Source organism: Pygoscelis adeliae, unplaced genomic scaffold (assembly GCF_000699105.1).
Source record: "Pygoscelis adeliae isolate BGI_AS28 unplaced genomic scaffold, ASM69910v1 Scaffold760, whole genome shotgun sequence".
NCBI classification, from domain to species: Eukaryota; Metazoa; Chordata; class Aves; order Sphenisciformes; family Spheniscidae; genus Pygoscelis; species Pygoscelis adeliae.
In genome coordinates, this window is record NW_008823868.1 from 192,424 (window position 1) to 209,073 (window position 16,650).

Sequence of the window (16,650 nt, forward strand, 5' to 3'; positions counted from 1 at the left end):
GTAACGCCACAACAGATGTGCTTCCTGCGGGTGGGGAAACACTGTTTTCCCTTTTCATCCTGTTGTCGCCTTGCAGCCAGGACATCACTGGTGATATCTACTACTTCAACTTCGCTAACGGCCAGTCCACCTGGGACCACCCCTGTGATGATCACTACAGAGAGCTTGTCGTTCAGGAGCGAGAGAAGCTGCTGGCGCGTGGCGGCTTGAAAAAAAAAGATAAGAAGAAGAAGAAAGAAAAGAAAGAGAAGAAAGACAAGAAGGAGAAGCAGTCACTGAAGCGACCCACCGTAAGTAGGCTCTGCTGGGAGGAGCAAGAGGGCTGGGCGGAGGATGAACGAGCGGCCGTGAGTTAGAGGGCGATCCTGTGCTGTTGCTGCTTTGGGATCGGAACAGCGATCCCCTGCCAAGGGATCCCGTCCAGCAGGGTTGCGAGTCTGATGAAAATCCGACAAGGGTGGGGTCACAAAACCCGCAAAAGTTGGGAAGTTTTGGTCTAGGAGGAGAGACCTGGAGTGGGGGGGCCACAGCCCTGTGATTCTCAGCCCTATGCCATTGCTGAGAAGGATACGGCACCAGCCGAGGGTGCTGGTGCTATTCTTAGCAGCAGATATTTGGAGTGCTGGAAAGATTTCCTTCCTTGGAGAGGACAATAAATGGTGTTTATGCAGTGTCCGTGCATGTGTCGCTGTGATATACAGGCAGTGAACAGGGGTTTAGCTGTGTGAGGTTAGTCTGCTTTGCTGTTGGTATCTGCAAGCGTAACCAAATTCCCTTTATATCCCAAGTGATAGCAAATCATCCCTACCTTCCGTTTGGCGGTAATGGGATAAATCTTCCGGGGGAAAGACGGTGCCTTGTGTGGTCGCTCGAGGCATAGACCTCTTCAACTCGGAAAGCCTCAAGCCTTCAATTTGAGTGTTTTCTTTTATATGTATACACGTCACTTCAAGTGCTCAAAAACTTACGCACCTATTTATATATAAATTGTGTACTAAATAAGTGTGTATCTCTCCTTTAGGTAGGTGAGGGTGTGTATAGTGATATGTGATATGTCTTAGTTATTTGCTAATATTTATCTGCTTAGGGAATGCAGCCAGGGATTCTTCCTTCAACATCCTTTTGTCAAATGCCCTCTGCCGTTCTGCCCCCCGGGCAGGAGAGTCCTGAGTCAGATCCAGATAGCCAGGTTAGAGAGGAAGGCTGCCTAGACGAAGGCAAAAGGAGACCGTCAGACGAAAGTGACTCGGGGAGACTGTTTGCGGGCACACGGCCAAACAAACTGCATCCCCTGCTCGTTTCAAAGTGCAGCAGACCATGCCAGACCTCACCTGATGCGGAGAAAATGATAGAAAAAGGCCCCTCTTTTAGCAGCTTTGATGTAGACATCCCCCAGGACCAAGATACACCTTTAGAACTGCAAGGAAAGCTTTGTCTTGACTCCTCTGACTCACAGTCTGTCCATTTAGAGGTTAGGCCGCCGGTGCAACCTTTGTGTGTGTCAAAGAAGTCCTATTCACAAGACTTTAAGAAAGTCAAAACTCTACTAGAGGCCCTTGAAGACAAAATCCTACTCTCTGAGGGTGAAGAGCTGAAAGAAAAGTGGAAGATGAAGGACGTGATGGGTGAGCGTGTCCATAAGCCCTGCCATCACTTCTCAGTCAGAGAGAAATCTACAGGACTGGAACGGGATGTGGAAAGAAGTCCAGGCACGTTGCAAGCCAGAGGAACAGAGAGCTTTTACCGCGGGAACGATGAAATGACTCTTTTTGATGCCAGTCCCGCAGATGACTGGGGTTTGCAGGAGGCAGCTGATGTTCCATATGCTCAAGAAGAGCTGAGATCCTACAGCAAGGTATCCGAGCGTAGGAGTAAGAGAAAAGTTCGAGATGAGGCTTTGGGTCAAGCCATCAGTCTATACAACAGCAATGAGACCATCAGCAGACCTGAGAGAAAGGGTTTGAAGCAGATGGAAGTAGGAGCAGATATAGAAGTAGGCAGTAGCAATGACACGCCAGAGAGCCGCTCCGCAGTCCCTCAAGAGGTCACAGATACACTACCCTGCTTCCAAGGGGTAGCTGCAAAGAGAGGAATCGATGCGGATCTTCATTCTGCAGTGGATCCTACATCAAAAGATGTTTGTTCGTCTGCTAAAGGTGGCTGGAGAAATGACGAAGAAAGTGGTTTGATATCAGAGTACGATAGCAGCGATTCAGCCAGTTCTCATAACGATAATGCACCCCAGCTACTGGGAGTGAGCCGTCGCTTCTCTCCACGCCACGAGTCTGGGAGACAGAAGAATGTGGCAGAAGAGCCTCTACCGCCTCATCCCCTCCCGGGGTCATCCCTGGCTCGGACACTAAGTCCTGCCCGGCAGTCAGAGAGGGAGCGTAGCTCCGAGGGTAGGAAACTGTGCCACAGGCTGCAGGAACGTGAGAAAGGCCCCAGCCCAGGACCTGAACGCCTTAGTCCGATGGTGGATTCTTGTGGGGAATGCGCTGCCCAGAAGTCTAATGGTGCTGGAGTACAGAGAGAAGCCAAGAGAGGGAACGGAAGGACAGGTCAAGCTCCTGGAGTGCGGGGAGAGAAAGTCGCAGCCGACTTGCGGGTTGAGTGCCAGGGGAGCAACAGCCTCCGTCCGCACACGAAAGCCGAGATGACCCAAAGCGGAGGAACTGCGGGGAGGTACAGCAAAATAGAGGTTGGTGAAGGAGCAGGCGGGAAGGAGGTAGGACTCAGTCCTTTGTGACGGCCCTTCCATTGTAAATGTTTCTGGAGAGCTGAGAGTGCGAAATCTTGCTTCTAAGCTCATTTTCAGGAGAAAACGGGCAAAAACCTCCTGTCGGAGGTCACATAAGCAGACGTGGCATTAGTTTTAGTGGTTTTCCTAAAGCTCAGGAGGTGGCTTGAAAAAGCCTTTGTTTGTGGCCTTCCTCGCACGGCAAACGCTGCACAACTGGCACCTTGGTTTAGTTTTGCAAGGACACAAAGCGCAAAAAAGCTGAACTGAAAAGCAGGTGATGGGCAGTAAATCAAGTGGGACGGCAACATCAAATGCAAAATCACCTTTAATTTTGGCCCTAAGACTGTCGTAAGCATACTACAGTCTTTTCCCTGGAGATCCCACGATCTAAATTGAGGGGGAATAGCTTATTCAGCTGTTTTTAGCTTAATTTTGCTTGCTGAATCTCAAGTCCCAGAGTGATTGAGTTGGTTAAGGTGATATAAGAAACCATAAGTGGCAGTCAGCTCTCCTGCGTTCACGGCCACTACCTCGAGAAACGGACTCTCGTCCTTCTTAAATGAAAGAAAAAGGGGAAGAAGTTTAAATTAGCTTTCTCAGACAAGAGGAGGATTATTCCCCGTGGTTACAGGCCATTGTTTTGCAGGTGGGTGCAGTACCGACTTGTCTGAGCGCAGTTGAGTCCTTGGGCTGCTGCCGTTGTGGTCTTAGCACGCAAAGATGATCGGAGGGCTGGAGCACCTCTCCTACCAAGACAGGCTGAGAGAGTTGGGGTTGTCCAGCCTGGAGAAGAGAAGGCTCCGGGGAGACCTTCTCGCAGCCTTCCAGTACCTGAAGGGGCCTACGGGAAAGCTGGAGAGGGACTTTTTACGAGGGCCTGTAGTGACAGGACCAGGGGGAATGGCTTTAAACTGAAAGAGGGGAGATTTAGATTACATGTTAGGAAGAAATTCTTCACTGTGAGGGTGGTGAGGCACCGGGACAGGTTGCCCAGAGAAGTCGTGGATGCCCCCTCCCTGGAAGTGTTCAAGGCCAGGTTGGACGGGGCTCTGAGCAACCCGGTCTAGTGGAAGGTGTCCCTGCCCACGGCAGGGGGGTTGGAAGCAGATGATCTTTAAGGTCCCTTCCAACCCAAACCATTCTACGATTCTATGAAGATGGCTTACAGGTGTGATGGGGCCCATCTATAAATGTAATTTTCTCCTTCTTCCTCTGTGAATAGCTGGAGCGTTTTGCTCTGTTTTGCCCAAACTTTTTCCCTCCGTTGCCTATAGCAGGATCCTGCCCTTCACTGGGAAGAACGTTCCAGGTTGGTTTGTCTTTGTCCATAAGTAATTGCCTCAGTTTAGTAAGAACTTCCCAAATCTCCCGTTCTGAAGAAAAAAAATGAACTGAAAGGTCACTGTGTGTAACGTTAACAAATTGCGTTGCTCTGCTGCTGCTGGTACCCGGCTGCGGCTCCACCAAATCGCTCGCTCAGGTTTCTAATTACCAGCGTGTGGTAGCGCTCAGTTAGCTGCTGAGAACTATGGCTATAAATATCAGATAAACTGCAGATTATCCTGAAAGTTTTAATTAGCCTGATGGAAGTGAGTTTATCTTTGCTGAAGGACAGCTAACATCCTCTGCTGCACACGCGTAGTTACTGGCCATCTGTAGGAGAGAATTAGTTAAGCCCAGGCTGTGTGATTTATCCTGTTACCATTGCTGCGGCAATGACTTGGTGGAAGAAGGATCAGCGGGTATTCATCTCCCTCTCCCCATCCCTCAGCGTGCGAGTGAGTTAACCCTGTTTTCAGCCTGTGATCTTGCATGGCCGCGGGGTAGAGGAGCCGTGATTTCCCAGTACACACACGCTCTGCTGAAGCAACAGCGCTTGGCTGTACTGGCGTGCTACAGAGGAAACCCTGGCATACGCGTGCTTCTAGTTTAACCTGCGCAGCGTGTCACAGGGTGAGACTGCTTGGGTGGGGGCTTCCACGAGGTCAAACAGAACGGTCACGTCTCTGGGTGAAGGGAACTTGAGATGTCCAGCGTGCGTTGCTCAGAGGTGAGGGCGTTGGCTGGCTCCCAGGGCTCTTGCCGTGCTTTGAGAGGGGGAGGTCTGTTCAGGAGCTTCTTATGGACGTGCTGCAGCAGAGCTGCTTTCTGCTGCCCCTACCTTTTCCACTGGTGGGGGGTGAGGAAGCAGCCTGGGTTTCGGTCTAAAGAGAGGTGGTAACTGCAGCTTGTGGAGAGTGGGAGCCTTCTTGCCGTCTAGAGCGGTTTCTACTTCACTCGTTTCACGCTGCGCGGAGTAGCGGGGCAAACGGAGGCGAAGCTGCCCGGTTTGCCTCGGGCGTGTGACGTTGGGTAGGAACCTCTCCTAGAGGGTGCTGTGTGGGGGTACGTGCAGATGTGTGAGCTAGCGTGGCTCCTGTTGTTCTCTCGCTTCGGTTTTGGAGTAACGCCCGTTGATTTTTCCGAATCGCCTCGCTGCTGTAAAGTAAGCCACCATATTCGGATGGGTCTTTGGAAGAGAAAAGGTGTGAGTAAATCAAACCGCTATTCCTTACACGTCTCGTGTGCTGGCGATTGCTGGGTGTGGGGTCCCGCGAGCGGTGGTGGGCTCAGTATCAGCAGGCAGCGTTCGCACGGGGGAGAGCGGTCTCCCCTTCTGAAACAAGGAGCGTAAGCTGTGCACCCGTGCTCTCCCGTCAGTGAGTCCCTTCTGCACGCTCCAGCCCTCAGGCACCCTGCTAGCACCCGTCCAGGCGCCCCTGGGGAACCTCGCCCCGCTGCGTGGCCTTGCGGCGTCTCCGGCCGGCATCCTTCGCGGGTCGCTGCACTCGGACGTGGGGAGCTCGGTGGACTCCAGCCTCGCAGCCAAAGGAGGAGCGCAGGTAAGGCTCCCTCTTCCCTGGGAACGCGCCCTGGAAAGCGCGCCCTGCAAGAGGTCACGGGCGTGCTGATACTTAGGAGCTTAAATGACAGTATTTGCGTTCTTTTGTCAGTGGTTAAAAAACCACTTCCCTACTCTGTCTTTCACTGTATTTGTTTTCTTTTGCTATTTCTAGGGAGCTTAGCGCTAAATTTGCGGCGAGCTTTCTTCTGCTATGTTTAGCAGCTTTAAAGAAAGAATTGTTTCAATCACTGATGTGGGGAGAAAAAAGTCTGGGTTTGAACTAAATGAACTAAAAGTTCATTTTAGTAGAACTTTGATTTGTGTCCAAACGTACTCTAATAAATAATATTTTCACTCAACTATTTGCTGAGAGTAAAAAAAAAAAAGAACAATTTTCTGGATGAACGCAAGACTTACAATCGTGTCGAATGATTATTTATAGAATGTGACCTTTGGGTCAACAAAACAAACGTGTTAAGTGGTAACAAACTGATCTTTTAAAGGAAAACAAAACAATATATGTGCAAAACATACAAATCAACACCTTCACTGAAGGCTTTCTTCTTGCTGAGTTAAGTCTTGTCGCTGGTGTTTTCAAACACTGTGTTTTATTACCGTCTTCACTGAATCAGTGTTTTGAGGCACAGGCAGGTTTTGCGGATGTGCTTCCATAGGAGAGGAGCCTCCTTGGTGTAAGGGAAAGCGTGGCCTCATAAAGAATGCGTCGTCTCCCAGCGGGACGTGGCTCTCGCAGACCAAGGGTAGCAGCATTCCTGAGCACCTTGCCGGAATTCAGCGGCTTCCCTGCTGCTGGCCGGTGTCTCGGTGGGCTTGTATCTCCCCTTTCTCTTCGGCTGTCCTCTCACTTCCCTTTCTTTTTGACTTCACAGCTTGCAGAGACCTGTAAGCCCCCCAGCCAGACCAAGAAGTTGCTGGGCTTGGTCTGCGAAGAGAAGAGTTCCTTGGACACAGCGGCTCTAGGTGAAGGGAGAAACGAAGAGGAAGAAAGCGAGAGTGAGGTAGTTTGTGCGCCTTGGCTCTTAACGCGTGTCGGTAACCGTAGCGCGTGAAGCCTCAAGGCATGGAAAACCGTGACGCTCCCCTGGTAATGGCTGATTGACCGTGGCTGTTCCATTTGACTCTGGGCCTTACTTTGTGCTGCACTTCCTCTGTGTGGCGGTTGGTCACCAAAAAGTATCTAATCCTGTTTTCTCCTTGTACTCCCTGTAAATCGACGGCTGCCACCATGTATTTCCGAAATGAATTGGCTGTAGGCTCGTTGCCTTGGCATATCGCTATGGCTCTGCTGCCTTATTTCACTGATCAGGAACCCCCCTGTGCGGCCTGTGGGACTGCAGAACTTAACGCTGGCCATCTCTCCTTTTTCAATACCTTTAGAGTCTCCGCGGGGCAGCACGACTGTTGAAAAACCTGCACGTGGATGTCAGCGCCCTGGGAGGCAGCTTTGACTCTGAGGTAAGAATGCGGGCGATGCGAGACGGGCAGGAGAGACTGCCCGGGCAGGAGAGGAGCTGCGGCACTGCCCAGCCAGCGCCTGGGGAGTGAGAGCGCAGGAGAGGTGTCCGAGGGACGAGGTTCGTGCGTCCCTTACGAGCGGGAACAGCCCGGAGCAGGGCTGGGAGGAGTGTGAGGGGAGTGTATGAGGAGCCAGCTGCAGTCTGCGGGGGACAGCAGCGTGGGTGTCGAAGGCAGGTTGGTGCTTGAAGGGGAATGCCTGCGGTTTGGTAGATGGGATTTGAGGAGACAGCATCTATGCACAGCGTGGAGCTTTGTTTCTTTCTGAATGAAGAAAGAGAGAAACTTAGAGCCATACAGGTGCGATGGGCAAGCTGGAAGTCAGCTCTTCCAAGGAACAGCCGAAAGGAGAGGGTCTCAGATCCGAGAGGTGCCGCGGCGCTTGCTGTGGGAGGAAGAGGAACGGTTTGCTTCCTCATCGCTTTTTTTTTTTTAGTGCGTGTGGAAAGAAGGCTCATTCTCAGCTGCAGCTGCGATGGTGGCAGTGGGGAGAGGAGGGGGGAACGTACTCTGGAAACGCCATTCTTGCACTGTCACTCAGTTCCACAAGAATTTTAGAAGCTTCCACGTGGACCGCGCGTGGCCACATTTCTGTGGCAACCTAAAACCTGTTTTCTTTCGTCTTGTGCTGCTGGTAAATGCCGTGGCTCAGACACAGAGCGTCAGCAGCGAGTTCAGTACACGCGTGGCCTCGTGCCGACGTCTTGCTTTCCCTGTGGGTGTGGGTGCTCTGCCCGCGCTTTCTTAGCAGTGATCAGGCTTAAGATGACAAGGGCACAATGGGAAGTGCGTTGCAAGCAGCTCTGGTGATTCGGCCCGACTGTTTGCGCTGACATTAATCCTTTCTCACCGCTTTGAAAACTCTGTTCCAGTATCTGAAAGGCAAATTAATGTCTTTTAAAGTGTTTCACAGTATTTCCCTTATCCTTTTCACAGCATACGAAAATTAAGCTGTAAAGTACTTTGCTGGAGAACCCGTTCGCGGTGCTGGGCAGAAACTGCAAAGGCTTACGCTAAAGTAGCTGTGAAAAAGAAAGGCCCGACTCCCCCACCTCCAAACAGGAAGCAGCCTGTCGGGGCCCAATTCGTCACTGAAATGTTAATGTGTCCAGGAACAAAGAGCTGTCTTGGCATTTCAGTGCTGCGGCAAGGCTTCAGGAATCTGTGATGAAACGGCAATTGCCGCCCAGCAGCCAGGCTCTGTTAACTCAGATGGGCGATATCTTAGTCCTGATAAGATATTAGTGCCCCACTGGAAAATATAATTCACTTGTAGCTCCATGAGATGGCAGTAGAAAAGCGCTCCTGTGAGCGAGCCTCAGCCTGCAGCCCAAGCCGTTCTCCAGCCTCCTTGCAAAAGGGCCAGGAGGAAAGGATTCCTACAGCAGGCCCTAGAGGGGGGAAATTTAAGCAGCAATGGGGTGAAGTGGTGAAAAAAACTGGCTTCGTGTAGCCTGTGGATCAGGGTTGAGCACCTGTATTCAAAGAAAATAAGCACGTGGTTTTAGTGACTTGCTGAGACGCGAGGCTGTTGGGTGAGAGCGGAGGCTGCATCGAAGATGGCACGAACATCTGGGAGAGGGAGGGAGGGAGGAGAGATGGAAAGAAATGCTACCCCCCTCAGTGGGCTTTTCTGGGGTAAGTTAACAGAGGAAAAGGCGCCGGAAACGAAACCCGGGTCAGATGCTGGAGAGCATCTGAGGAGCGAGGTTTATGTGTAGTAGTGAGAATGTACTCTTGGAAAGAGGGCCCCTTCCAGGCAGCTTGGTTGGCTTGGGTGCTCGTGGGGTTAGCTCCCACCTGAACCCCGCTTTCTCGCCTTCTGAGTTCCTGTGATGGAGTGGTCGCTGCAGACGTGTGAGACTCTGCTCTAAAATCCAAAAGGGCTTTGGGGTACCGCCGGAAGGGGCAAGAGGAGGAAAAGCTCTGGAAGCATCTCTGGGGAGATGCCTGGGGAGAGGGTCCCATGGCAGCAGAAGCGATCCCCTGACGCAGCGCTTGCAGCTTGGGAGGTTTAGTACTCTGCCTTCTGTACAGGTCGATCTCTGGGTAAACACTGAGAGTCACGGGGGTCCTTTGTGTGGTGGGAAATTACCGTGCAAGGCTTCTTTACCAGATGGAGATGTGTGAAAGGGAGCCGTCTCTGTAAATAAACATTGCGCAATACAGCTTGTGCGTTACTGCAGAGATGTATGTCGGAAGCAGTGCTGCTGGTTCCCAGGAAACAAAGACATCCATGAAATCCCAGCGCGGGGATGACTAGGGAACGGGGAGGAAAGGCTGCTGCGTTCGTAGCCTTGCTCTCTCCCCTGCTGGGGGAGCGTGGCTGAGAACCGCCGTAGTGAGCCACGGCCGGTGGGGAGTCCTGAGCTGGGAAGAGTCTGGTAGAACAGCGAGTTCGCCGAGCTGGCCAGCAGGAAAAGCGGCAGCGGTACGGCATGCAGAGCATGAACGGTTCGATGCTCGGGAGCCTGGGCCTGTGAGCTCCTGAGCACAGGTTGGAAAGCTGCGCAGCCGGAGAGCTTTCCAAAGCTCCAGGGGTGCGTGCAGTGGGTGATACGCAGGGCGGTGACCTGTCGCAGGCGGGTGACCCTACCGGCTTGGAAAGGTGGTGTGAGGACTTTTGCTAGTGGATGTGTTCCCCCACCCACCAGGAGGACAGCAAAGCAGAGGAGGAAAACCGCGGCAGCCGGTTAGCTGATGTCGCTGAAGCTGATCTCCAGCACCAAAGGAGTCCTGCAGAGGAAGCTGGCAGCCTGAGAGAGGTGATGAGTGGCTCTGACGTCACGGTCCTGCTTGCATGATGCCGCTGAAGCTTTGCATGCGGTAGGCAGCTTCTGGTGTTGTGGTGCGGATCTGATAGTTGCTTGGTTTGTTTCTTCTACTGGTTAAAGTATTACGTGCATGGAGATAGGTGTAAACTTAAAAACCACGGGCAAATGCTACCCAGATGAGGTCTGGCAAGCCTAACCCTCTCTCTGTACTGCTGCGCCTGAGAACAGCCCGAAATCAGTGAGCAAGGGGGGAGCACATCACCTTGCAAAGGCATTCTGTATGCAGCATGAGGTTTTTTTTCCCCTCTTCCTTTTAAAGGTAGAAAGAAGGTGAATTTTTTTTGTTGCGATATCTCACTTTCAACCTGTTAAAGTCTGAAGAGGGGGCACAGTCATCCCGTTTCCTGGGATGAGTAGGATTCCGTTTCGGTGGCTGCTGCTCATACTGACTGCTCGTCTCCGGATCAGATGCCTTTCCAAAACCTGGTCCCATTGGTATCGATGTGCTTTTCTCCAGACTTACGCTGATCATTGGAAGTAATGATTTGACAGGCAGCAATTTCACATCAGTTAGTGTCACTCAGCTGCAGGTAAAACGTGTTACAGCTTGTGAAAAGATCAGGTAAAGCCAGTTATAACCTGACTGACTTGTCCTAGCTCCGAAATCCACAGAAAACCCATCGTCCGTTTTTGCACAAGGAAAACCTCCCTTCTCCTCCACCTGTGTGTCTGGCTGGCATAGTTCCCTTTTCTGGAGAGTTGCATTTGTGGGCGTTAAGGTGTAATGTTAACAAAAGTTTTGTCTGTATCTGTCCTTAAAATAGGATTCCACCAGCTAAAGAAATTATTCTGGGATATTCTAGTGACGGAGGTAAACTGGCCTGGAGAGAAATCTTTTAGCGTGCACCGTGTTATTGGACACATTGGTAAATTCTGTTGCGGGGTGTGTGCCCCTCGAAGGGGAAATACCCGTGTACCACTTTGCAGCGTGAGAATCCTGACTGGTGTCATTTGGCATATCTGTTCTTGGGCACGGTCAGATGTCCTGCGGAGAGGTCCTCAGGAGAACTCTAAAACGAGCCCGTCCAAAAGGGAGCACAGCTAGTGACTGCTCTTTCCAGGCGCCCTCATCCCCAGATAAAAGGAAGCGTAAGGAGGACTCCTCCACTGGAGTAACACTAAAGAAGTGCCTCTTGCACATGCTTTTTGGGGTTCTGGAATGAAGATGTTATCAAGGGCTTTGCAGAGCCTCATGTGGCTGGCTAGTCATTCAGTGGCGTGTTTGTGAACCTCTGCTAACCAGGCACCGAAGTGGAAAGGGGCCATAAGCTTTCATTTATTACTCGGCGGATGGCAGGTGAGGCTCTGAAAGGCAGTTTTTTTGGAAAGTACCCAGCGATTTGGTTTCTCTGTCCTCCTCTCTAGCCTGATGGATGGCGCTCTCAGCCCTGAGAAGGTCTCTCAGACAAATGACGTGCTAGGAGACGTTCTTTCCGTTTGCCGCAGCTCCGGGTTGAAAGCTGACAGCGTTCCAGTTGCACTTTGATAAAAATGCGTCGTTAAAATATGCGGTCTGTGTATGGTACACGCTGTACACAGGATGCAGCTAATGTTTGACAAGATACCACAGCATTAATAAAACAGCGAGAAAGTAGGACGTGCTAGCAGTTTTGTTTGCATACTGATGAGGGAACCTTCTCCTGCTTCCTCCTGGCTATCGCGCTTTTTCTTGTGAGCTTTGTGGGCCTCCCCACTGCTGGGACAGGCAGTCGAACCTTTGGGTGACTAAGCTTTAATTGGGGATTGCTTTTTTCCCCAAGGCCGGCGGGTTCTGCCATTTCTCAGTCTAGTGTGTTAGCTAGTCACGGTCTGGCTCTGAGCTCAGAGCGCTGGCTTAAATCAGTGCCTGCCCTCAGGTCTGTCCCGCCGGAAGGTGGGAGGATTGATTCCCGCCTGCTCTTCTCTGGTTATAATTTCAGGCAGAAGTTAAATGTCCGGTAGCAGTCTTTTGCAAATTCCCGTCCCTCACTGAACAGGTTCAATGCGGAAGCATAAATGGGCATAGTGCAGAGCAGGCAGGGCGCTCCCAGGGGTCCACGGTTCCTGCAGCAGCCGCTGCTAACTCTTGTCCGCTGAGACCCTGTGAATTAAAAAGCAACAGATTGAAAAACCAAAAGTCTGAGCCCAGGAAATGAGTGTGTGTTATCTTAATGAAGTTCCCTGTCTTTGAAAGGGACCGTATGAAAAGAAACCAAACCGGTCTCGAAGTCACCCAAAGCTTTGCGATTTTGCTTCCTGCTGTAGGAGAACCCGTGCTATTTCTGACCCCCGCATCCTCCCAGAGAGGAGGTAAAGAATGTTGTAGCTATAATTGTGTTTGACTTGCTGCCTAGAAGGAGTCTTTAAAGTCAAGACACGCTGAAGAAGGGCGAGAGTCTTCCTTGGATTCTGACGCTGCGTGCCCTCCGACTCCAGTTCCAGTCCTTCCCGGAGATGCTGACAGTAGCCTGTCTGGCCAGAACAAGGAGGAGTCCGATGGGAAACTCGCTGGGAATGAACTGCTGGGCAAGAGAGATGCTGAGGTGGGAGGTGACGTCTCCGCAGCTGATGAGCTGCCACGGTCTCTGGGGGAGAGGAGCGCAGCAGGGACAGAGGTGCCCAGCGGTCCTGGGCAACCTCGAGTTGCGTCTCCAGCTGCCGAAGCTGCGGAGGCAGATCAGCTGGCGAGCCTGGCTGCCACTGTCGACACCGTGTCTGTTGATGAAAAGATAGCGAACGAAATGGGGGAAGAAGCGGCAGCTGATCTGAAAACAGACAGCAGGCTGGATGCTGGCAAAGTAAGAGACCTGCCTGCATGGGTTGGGTTTGGTGCGGAAGCTGCTGTGGCTGTTCCCGTTGCTTTGTAAGGCCCTGATTCAGGAAAGCTCTTCGAGCACTGACTCGTTTTCTGTTAAGTCAGCGTAAGCGCTTTCCTAGTCAGCAGGGTGTACCTGGGGGGGGCACAAGTGCTCTGAACTCCCAGATCGGCATCTTTTTTGGTACGGAGCTAGGAAATCATTCTTTTATGCGTACGCAAAGGGCTGTCCAAAGCAACCGAGAGGCAAAAACCCTGAACCGTGACGCGTGTTTCGAGTCTTGGAGGAGAAATGAGTCTCAGCTTTCAGGGCTGCCATCTGTACTAAGCAAGCAGGTTTCATAATGAAGCTCACACCAAGCCCAGCTGTCCGTGCTGCTTTGTTTCTCTCCTTCTGTTGTTTCTCTCAGCTTACGCAGAGATGGGGCAAAAGCGTAAAGTGAGCTGCCAGCTGCGATATTCGCAGCTCTGCGGAAGGGTGTGACGGGGAGGCGCGAGGTCGGAGTGGGGAAGGACGGCACCTCGGGGCTGGCTCCGGAGCCGTAGCTCGAGTCCGTCGAGCACAGTACCTTCCAGTCTGCCCGCTGCTTTTCTAGCGCTCACTGGGAGGAGAGCCGGCAAGCAGCTGACCGCACTCAGCTGACCCAGGCTGTTTGACTGTGCGGTCTCTGGCAGGAGAAGAACCACTCGGTGTCACAAGGTGCAGATGGGTTAATGGCCTGGCCCCTGCAACTGGGGTGCCGGACAGCCGCGCGCTGTCCACGCTTACTCAGTGTCTTCCAGAAACGTTAGCAATATGAGATCCGAAAAACTCTCCCTTTCCGATCTAGCTTCCTTCCCGCTGATCCTGATGATTTTTCTAGTTCCGTTGATGTGTCATGACTTTAAGAAACGATGAGCTATAAAACTGAGCCTGGAAAACATGCTCTGTCCTGAAGAGCTTGAAGGTGAAAGCTTTGCTTTTACGAACACTCACCTGCACGCTTCCTTGATGCATCTGGGTGGTTCTGCTGAAGTCGGCAGGGCTACATGGGTCTTCATGTTGAACGGTTACGTGTTGTTTCACGATGGCTGGGAACACAGGAGTCCTCGCCGCGGTTGGGCATGGCGAGGTGTGCTTTAAAGTCCTTTCAAGACCATGGTACTGTTCCGTGCAGCCTTACCCATTTGGGGAGTTCTCGGAGCTGCAGAGATCCTCGCAGAAGGAGCAGAGGACAGTAAGCAAGCGCCCTTTATCAGGGATATTTGAAGAGCACTTCTCTGCCCTCCCCAGTCCCATCTCCTGCCCTCCTTCCCCAGTCCTTTACCTCCGTGAAGTGACGTTTTGTGCTTGTCTTGTGGGTCACACCCTTAGTGTCTTTCCTGTGATAGTCAATCACCTTTTCTTCCCTACGTTAGAGAGGCCAGACTTGCCTTCCCAGTATCAGTTGTCGTGTTGGAAATGCCTAGGTGAAGCTGCAGGGGTAAGACACGTACAGGCCATAATGCATATCTCCTCTCAGCTTTCGAAGGCATCCGAGACCAGCGACTGCGCGGAGGACTTGCAAGTTTCTAGCCGCTTGGACCGTGAGCTGATTCAGCCTACGGTGAGTCACTAAAAGCTCCTCGTCCCTTGGGTGCGGGCTCCCTGTTCCTCTGGGAATGTGCAGCCAGTTAACGCTATGCCCACCTCCTGCAGTCCGACTGCCCGACTCCTTAACTGCTGAGCAATGACCTTACAGCTGTGGCACAGGCCAGCAACGTCATCCTGCGCTTAGCAGGTTCTGTCTGTGGCTGAGGTAATATCCCTGGAAAAGTAGGTCACTTAGAGCTGGGACTGTACTCGGATAATTGCAAAAAGGAAAAATAATAAGCAATGTAAAAATTATGCTTTAAGGGGCTCAGCAGCTTTTTCTAAGGGGAGTCTGTATGGCCGGGAGACCTGGCTCCTGAAGGTCCCAGAGGGAGCACACGCAGGAGGGTAGCCCGGAGATGGCGGGGGGAGATGCCCGTCAGCATCTCTTCAGCTCCACGGGAAAATGCCATTGCCATCTGCCAGTGGGAGCAGGGGCAGCGTGGCCAGCAAATGGCTGAGAATATCGTTATTTATCGGTGTTAGTACCAGCCTGCGTGTTGGCAAGTGGCTGCCGCCTCAGACAATACCTTTTGTGGTGCTCGCTTGTGGGCATGTGTGCGCACAGACACACGCGCTCCGTGTGCGCAGCCAAGTGCGAGGACCCCCAGAGACTCTGCCAGGAGGGAGAAATATCTCGGAGAATGAATAGCTTGTGAGCGACTCGCAGGAGCTGACTTTTAGGAATAATCTCGGCAAGTCTGCAGCAGTATCAGAAACGAGAGCAGTAGAGGCTGGGGAAGATCTGCTGCTTGCTTTGGACGTACCATGTGTCACCCCTGCCTGCTGTGGTCGGTGGCATGGAAGCGTGCGCTGGTAGCGCGACAGAGCTCACCGCCCTGCGGTCCCACGATGTCCTCCCTGTGTGGCATTGCAGTCCCCTGGCCTCACGGGGAGAGTTTCCTCGGGGACCATCAGTGAAGGGAGCCTCTGCGCTGCGCGTTCCCAGCGGCCGAGCCCGTAGGGAATCCTGATGTACTGAGAGCCCCCGTCTGCCGTCGTCCCAGCAGGCAGGTCTGCGTAAACCACCTTGCCTGCCTGCGTGTGCCTCTGCGCCTTGGGAAAGAGAGAAAACCCACCTCGCTGCTGGCCAAGCCGCTAACGGAGCCATCTGCCTGTCTGCAGTACAGATACGACCTATGCTTGGATGCGGGCCTGAGTCCTTGTGTAGCCATCTCCTATGTCCTGTAAACCTTTCTAACTGTTCAAATATCTAGTGCTACAAAAGACTTGCTGTCAGGGGGATGGTGAGTGTGGATTCCAAGCTGTGTTAGGATTTTGGTCTAATCTGTCAGGATCTCTGCTAAAACCTGCGCGTGCTCATCAGACACTGATCCTATCCTGCTTTCTTCTTTAGGACTTGGGTTTCCAGAGTCGGCTTTCTGAGCAGGTCCTGGACGCGGGGGTTCTGTCTCCTGTTCTGGACGGCCCCACGTGCAAGGTAGGTGCTACATCTGTGATCAGGGACCGGCCTGTGAATAGGCAGGGTAAAATGCTGTACTGTGGCGCACTAATCGCGGGATGATGGTATGGGCATAAAGGCTCTGCAGAGGCAAAGAGAAGTGACGTGTTAAGTGCCCTGCCTATGGCATTAGAGGGATTAGAGCAGCACTACGAGTGCGTGGTTGTTTCCTGCAGAGATGAGGTGCAGGTAGCTACGCAAAGAACATACTCTTTGAGTAGAGGTGGCTTCTGAGGGGTGCGTGCGTGCAGGCTCACACGTGTGCTTTCCCTGCCCCAATACAGGTGTAGATAAATGGCTTTCCTGGGGAACGGTGGGAAGCAGAGTCTGTTTTGCTTTTTTCTTTTGTGAGTATATTTGTCCTTTTCTTTCTCTTAAGCAGATGGAAAGGATTTGTGTAACAGAACACGATAGCGTAAATGGGAGGGAAAGGAAGTTAACTCCCTCTGATGGATTTTGGTATAGGGAAGCTTATTTTTAAGCATTTGGTCGTCTTGCCCGCTTGCGTGTAGGGGGTGAAGTAGGCTCCTTGCAGTGAGTCTGTGGCCTATGAGGGAGCGTACGTAAGCGCGCACACGTCTGCGCTTCCTGTATCGTGTTAGCCCGGGATGCAGCTGTGGTCGGGCGGTTCTGACTGAAGAAGATTGCTGTGCGTCTTGAGGTTTGATCCTTGTCTTCTCAGCACGTTACCCCGTTGGCTTCCTCAGCCCCACGGTCCTATTGAGCCCTCGCAGGGACCCCTCTCCCGCACCGTCTCGGCTCATCAGCGTGTCGGCTGGAAGAGC

The 16,650-nt window shown here is 52.3% G+C and overlaps 1 protein-coding gene across 1 annotated transcript in view; it reads left to right on the forward strand.

Moving 5' to 3' along the window:
- CEP164 (centrosomal protein 164kDa) overlaps positions 1–16,650 on the forward strand; it is a 38,517-nt gene that overhangs the window by 721 nt on the left and 21,146 nt on the right. Inside the window, 8 exon segments of the mRNA XM_009332573.1 lie at positions 77–290; positions 5,467–5,625; positions 6,518–6,646; positions 7,026–7,103; positions 9,818–9,928; positions 12,334–12,774; positions 14,294–14,377; positions 15,761–15,844. Coding sequence (XP_009330848.1) covers positions 77–290; positions 5,467–5,625; positions 6,518–6,646; positions 7,026–7,103; positions 9,818–9,928; positions 12,334–12,774; positions 14,294–14,377; positions 15,761–15,844 — 1,300 coding nt within the window.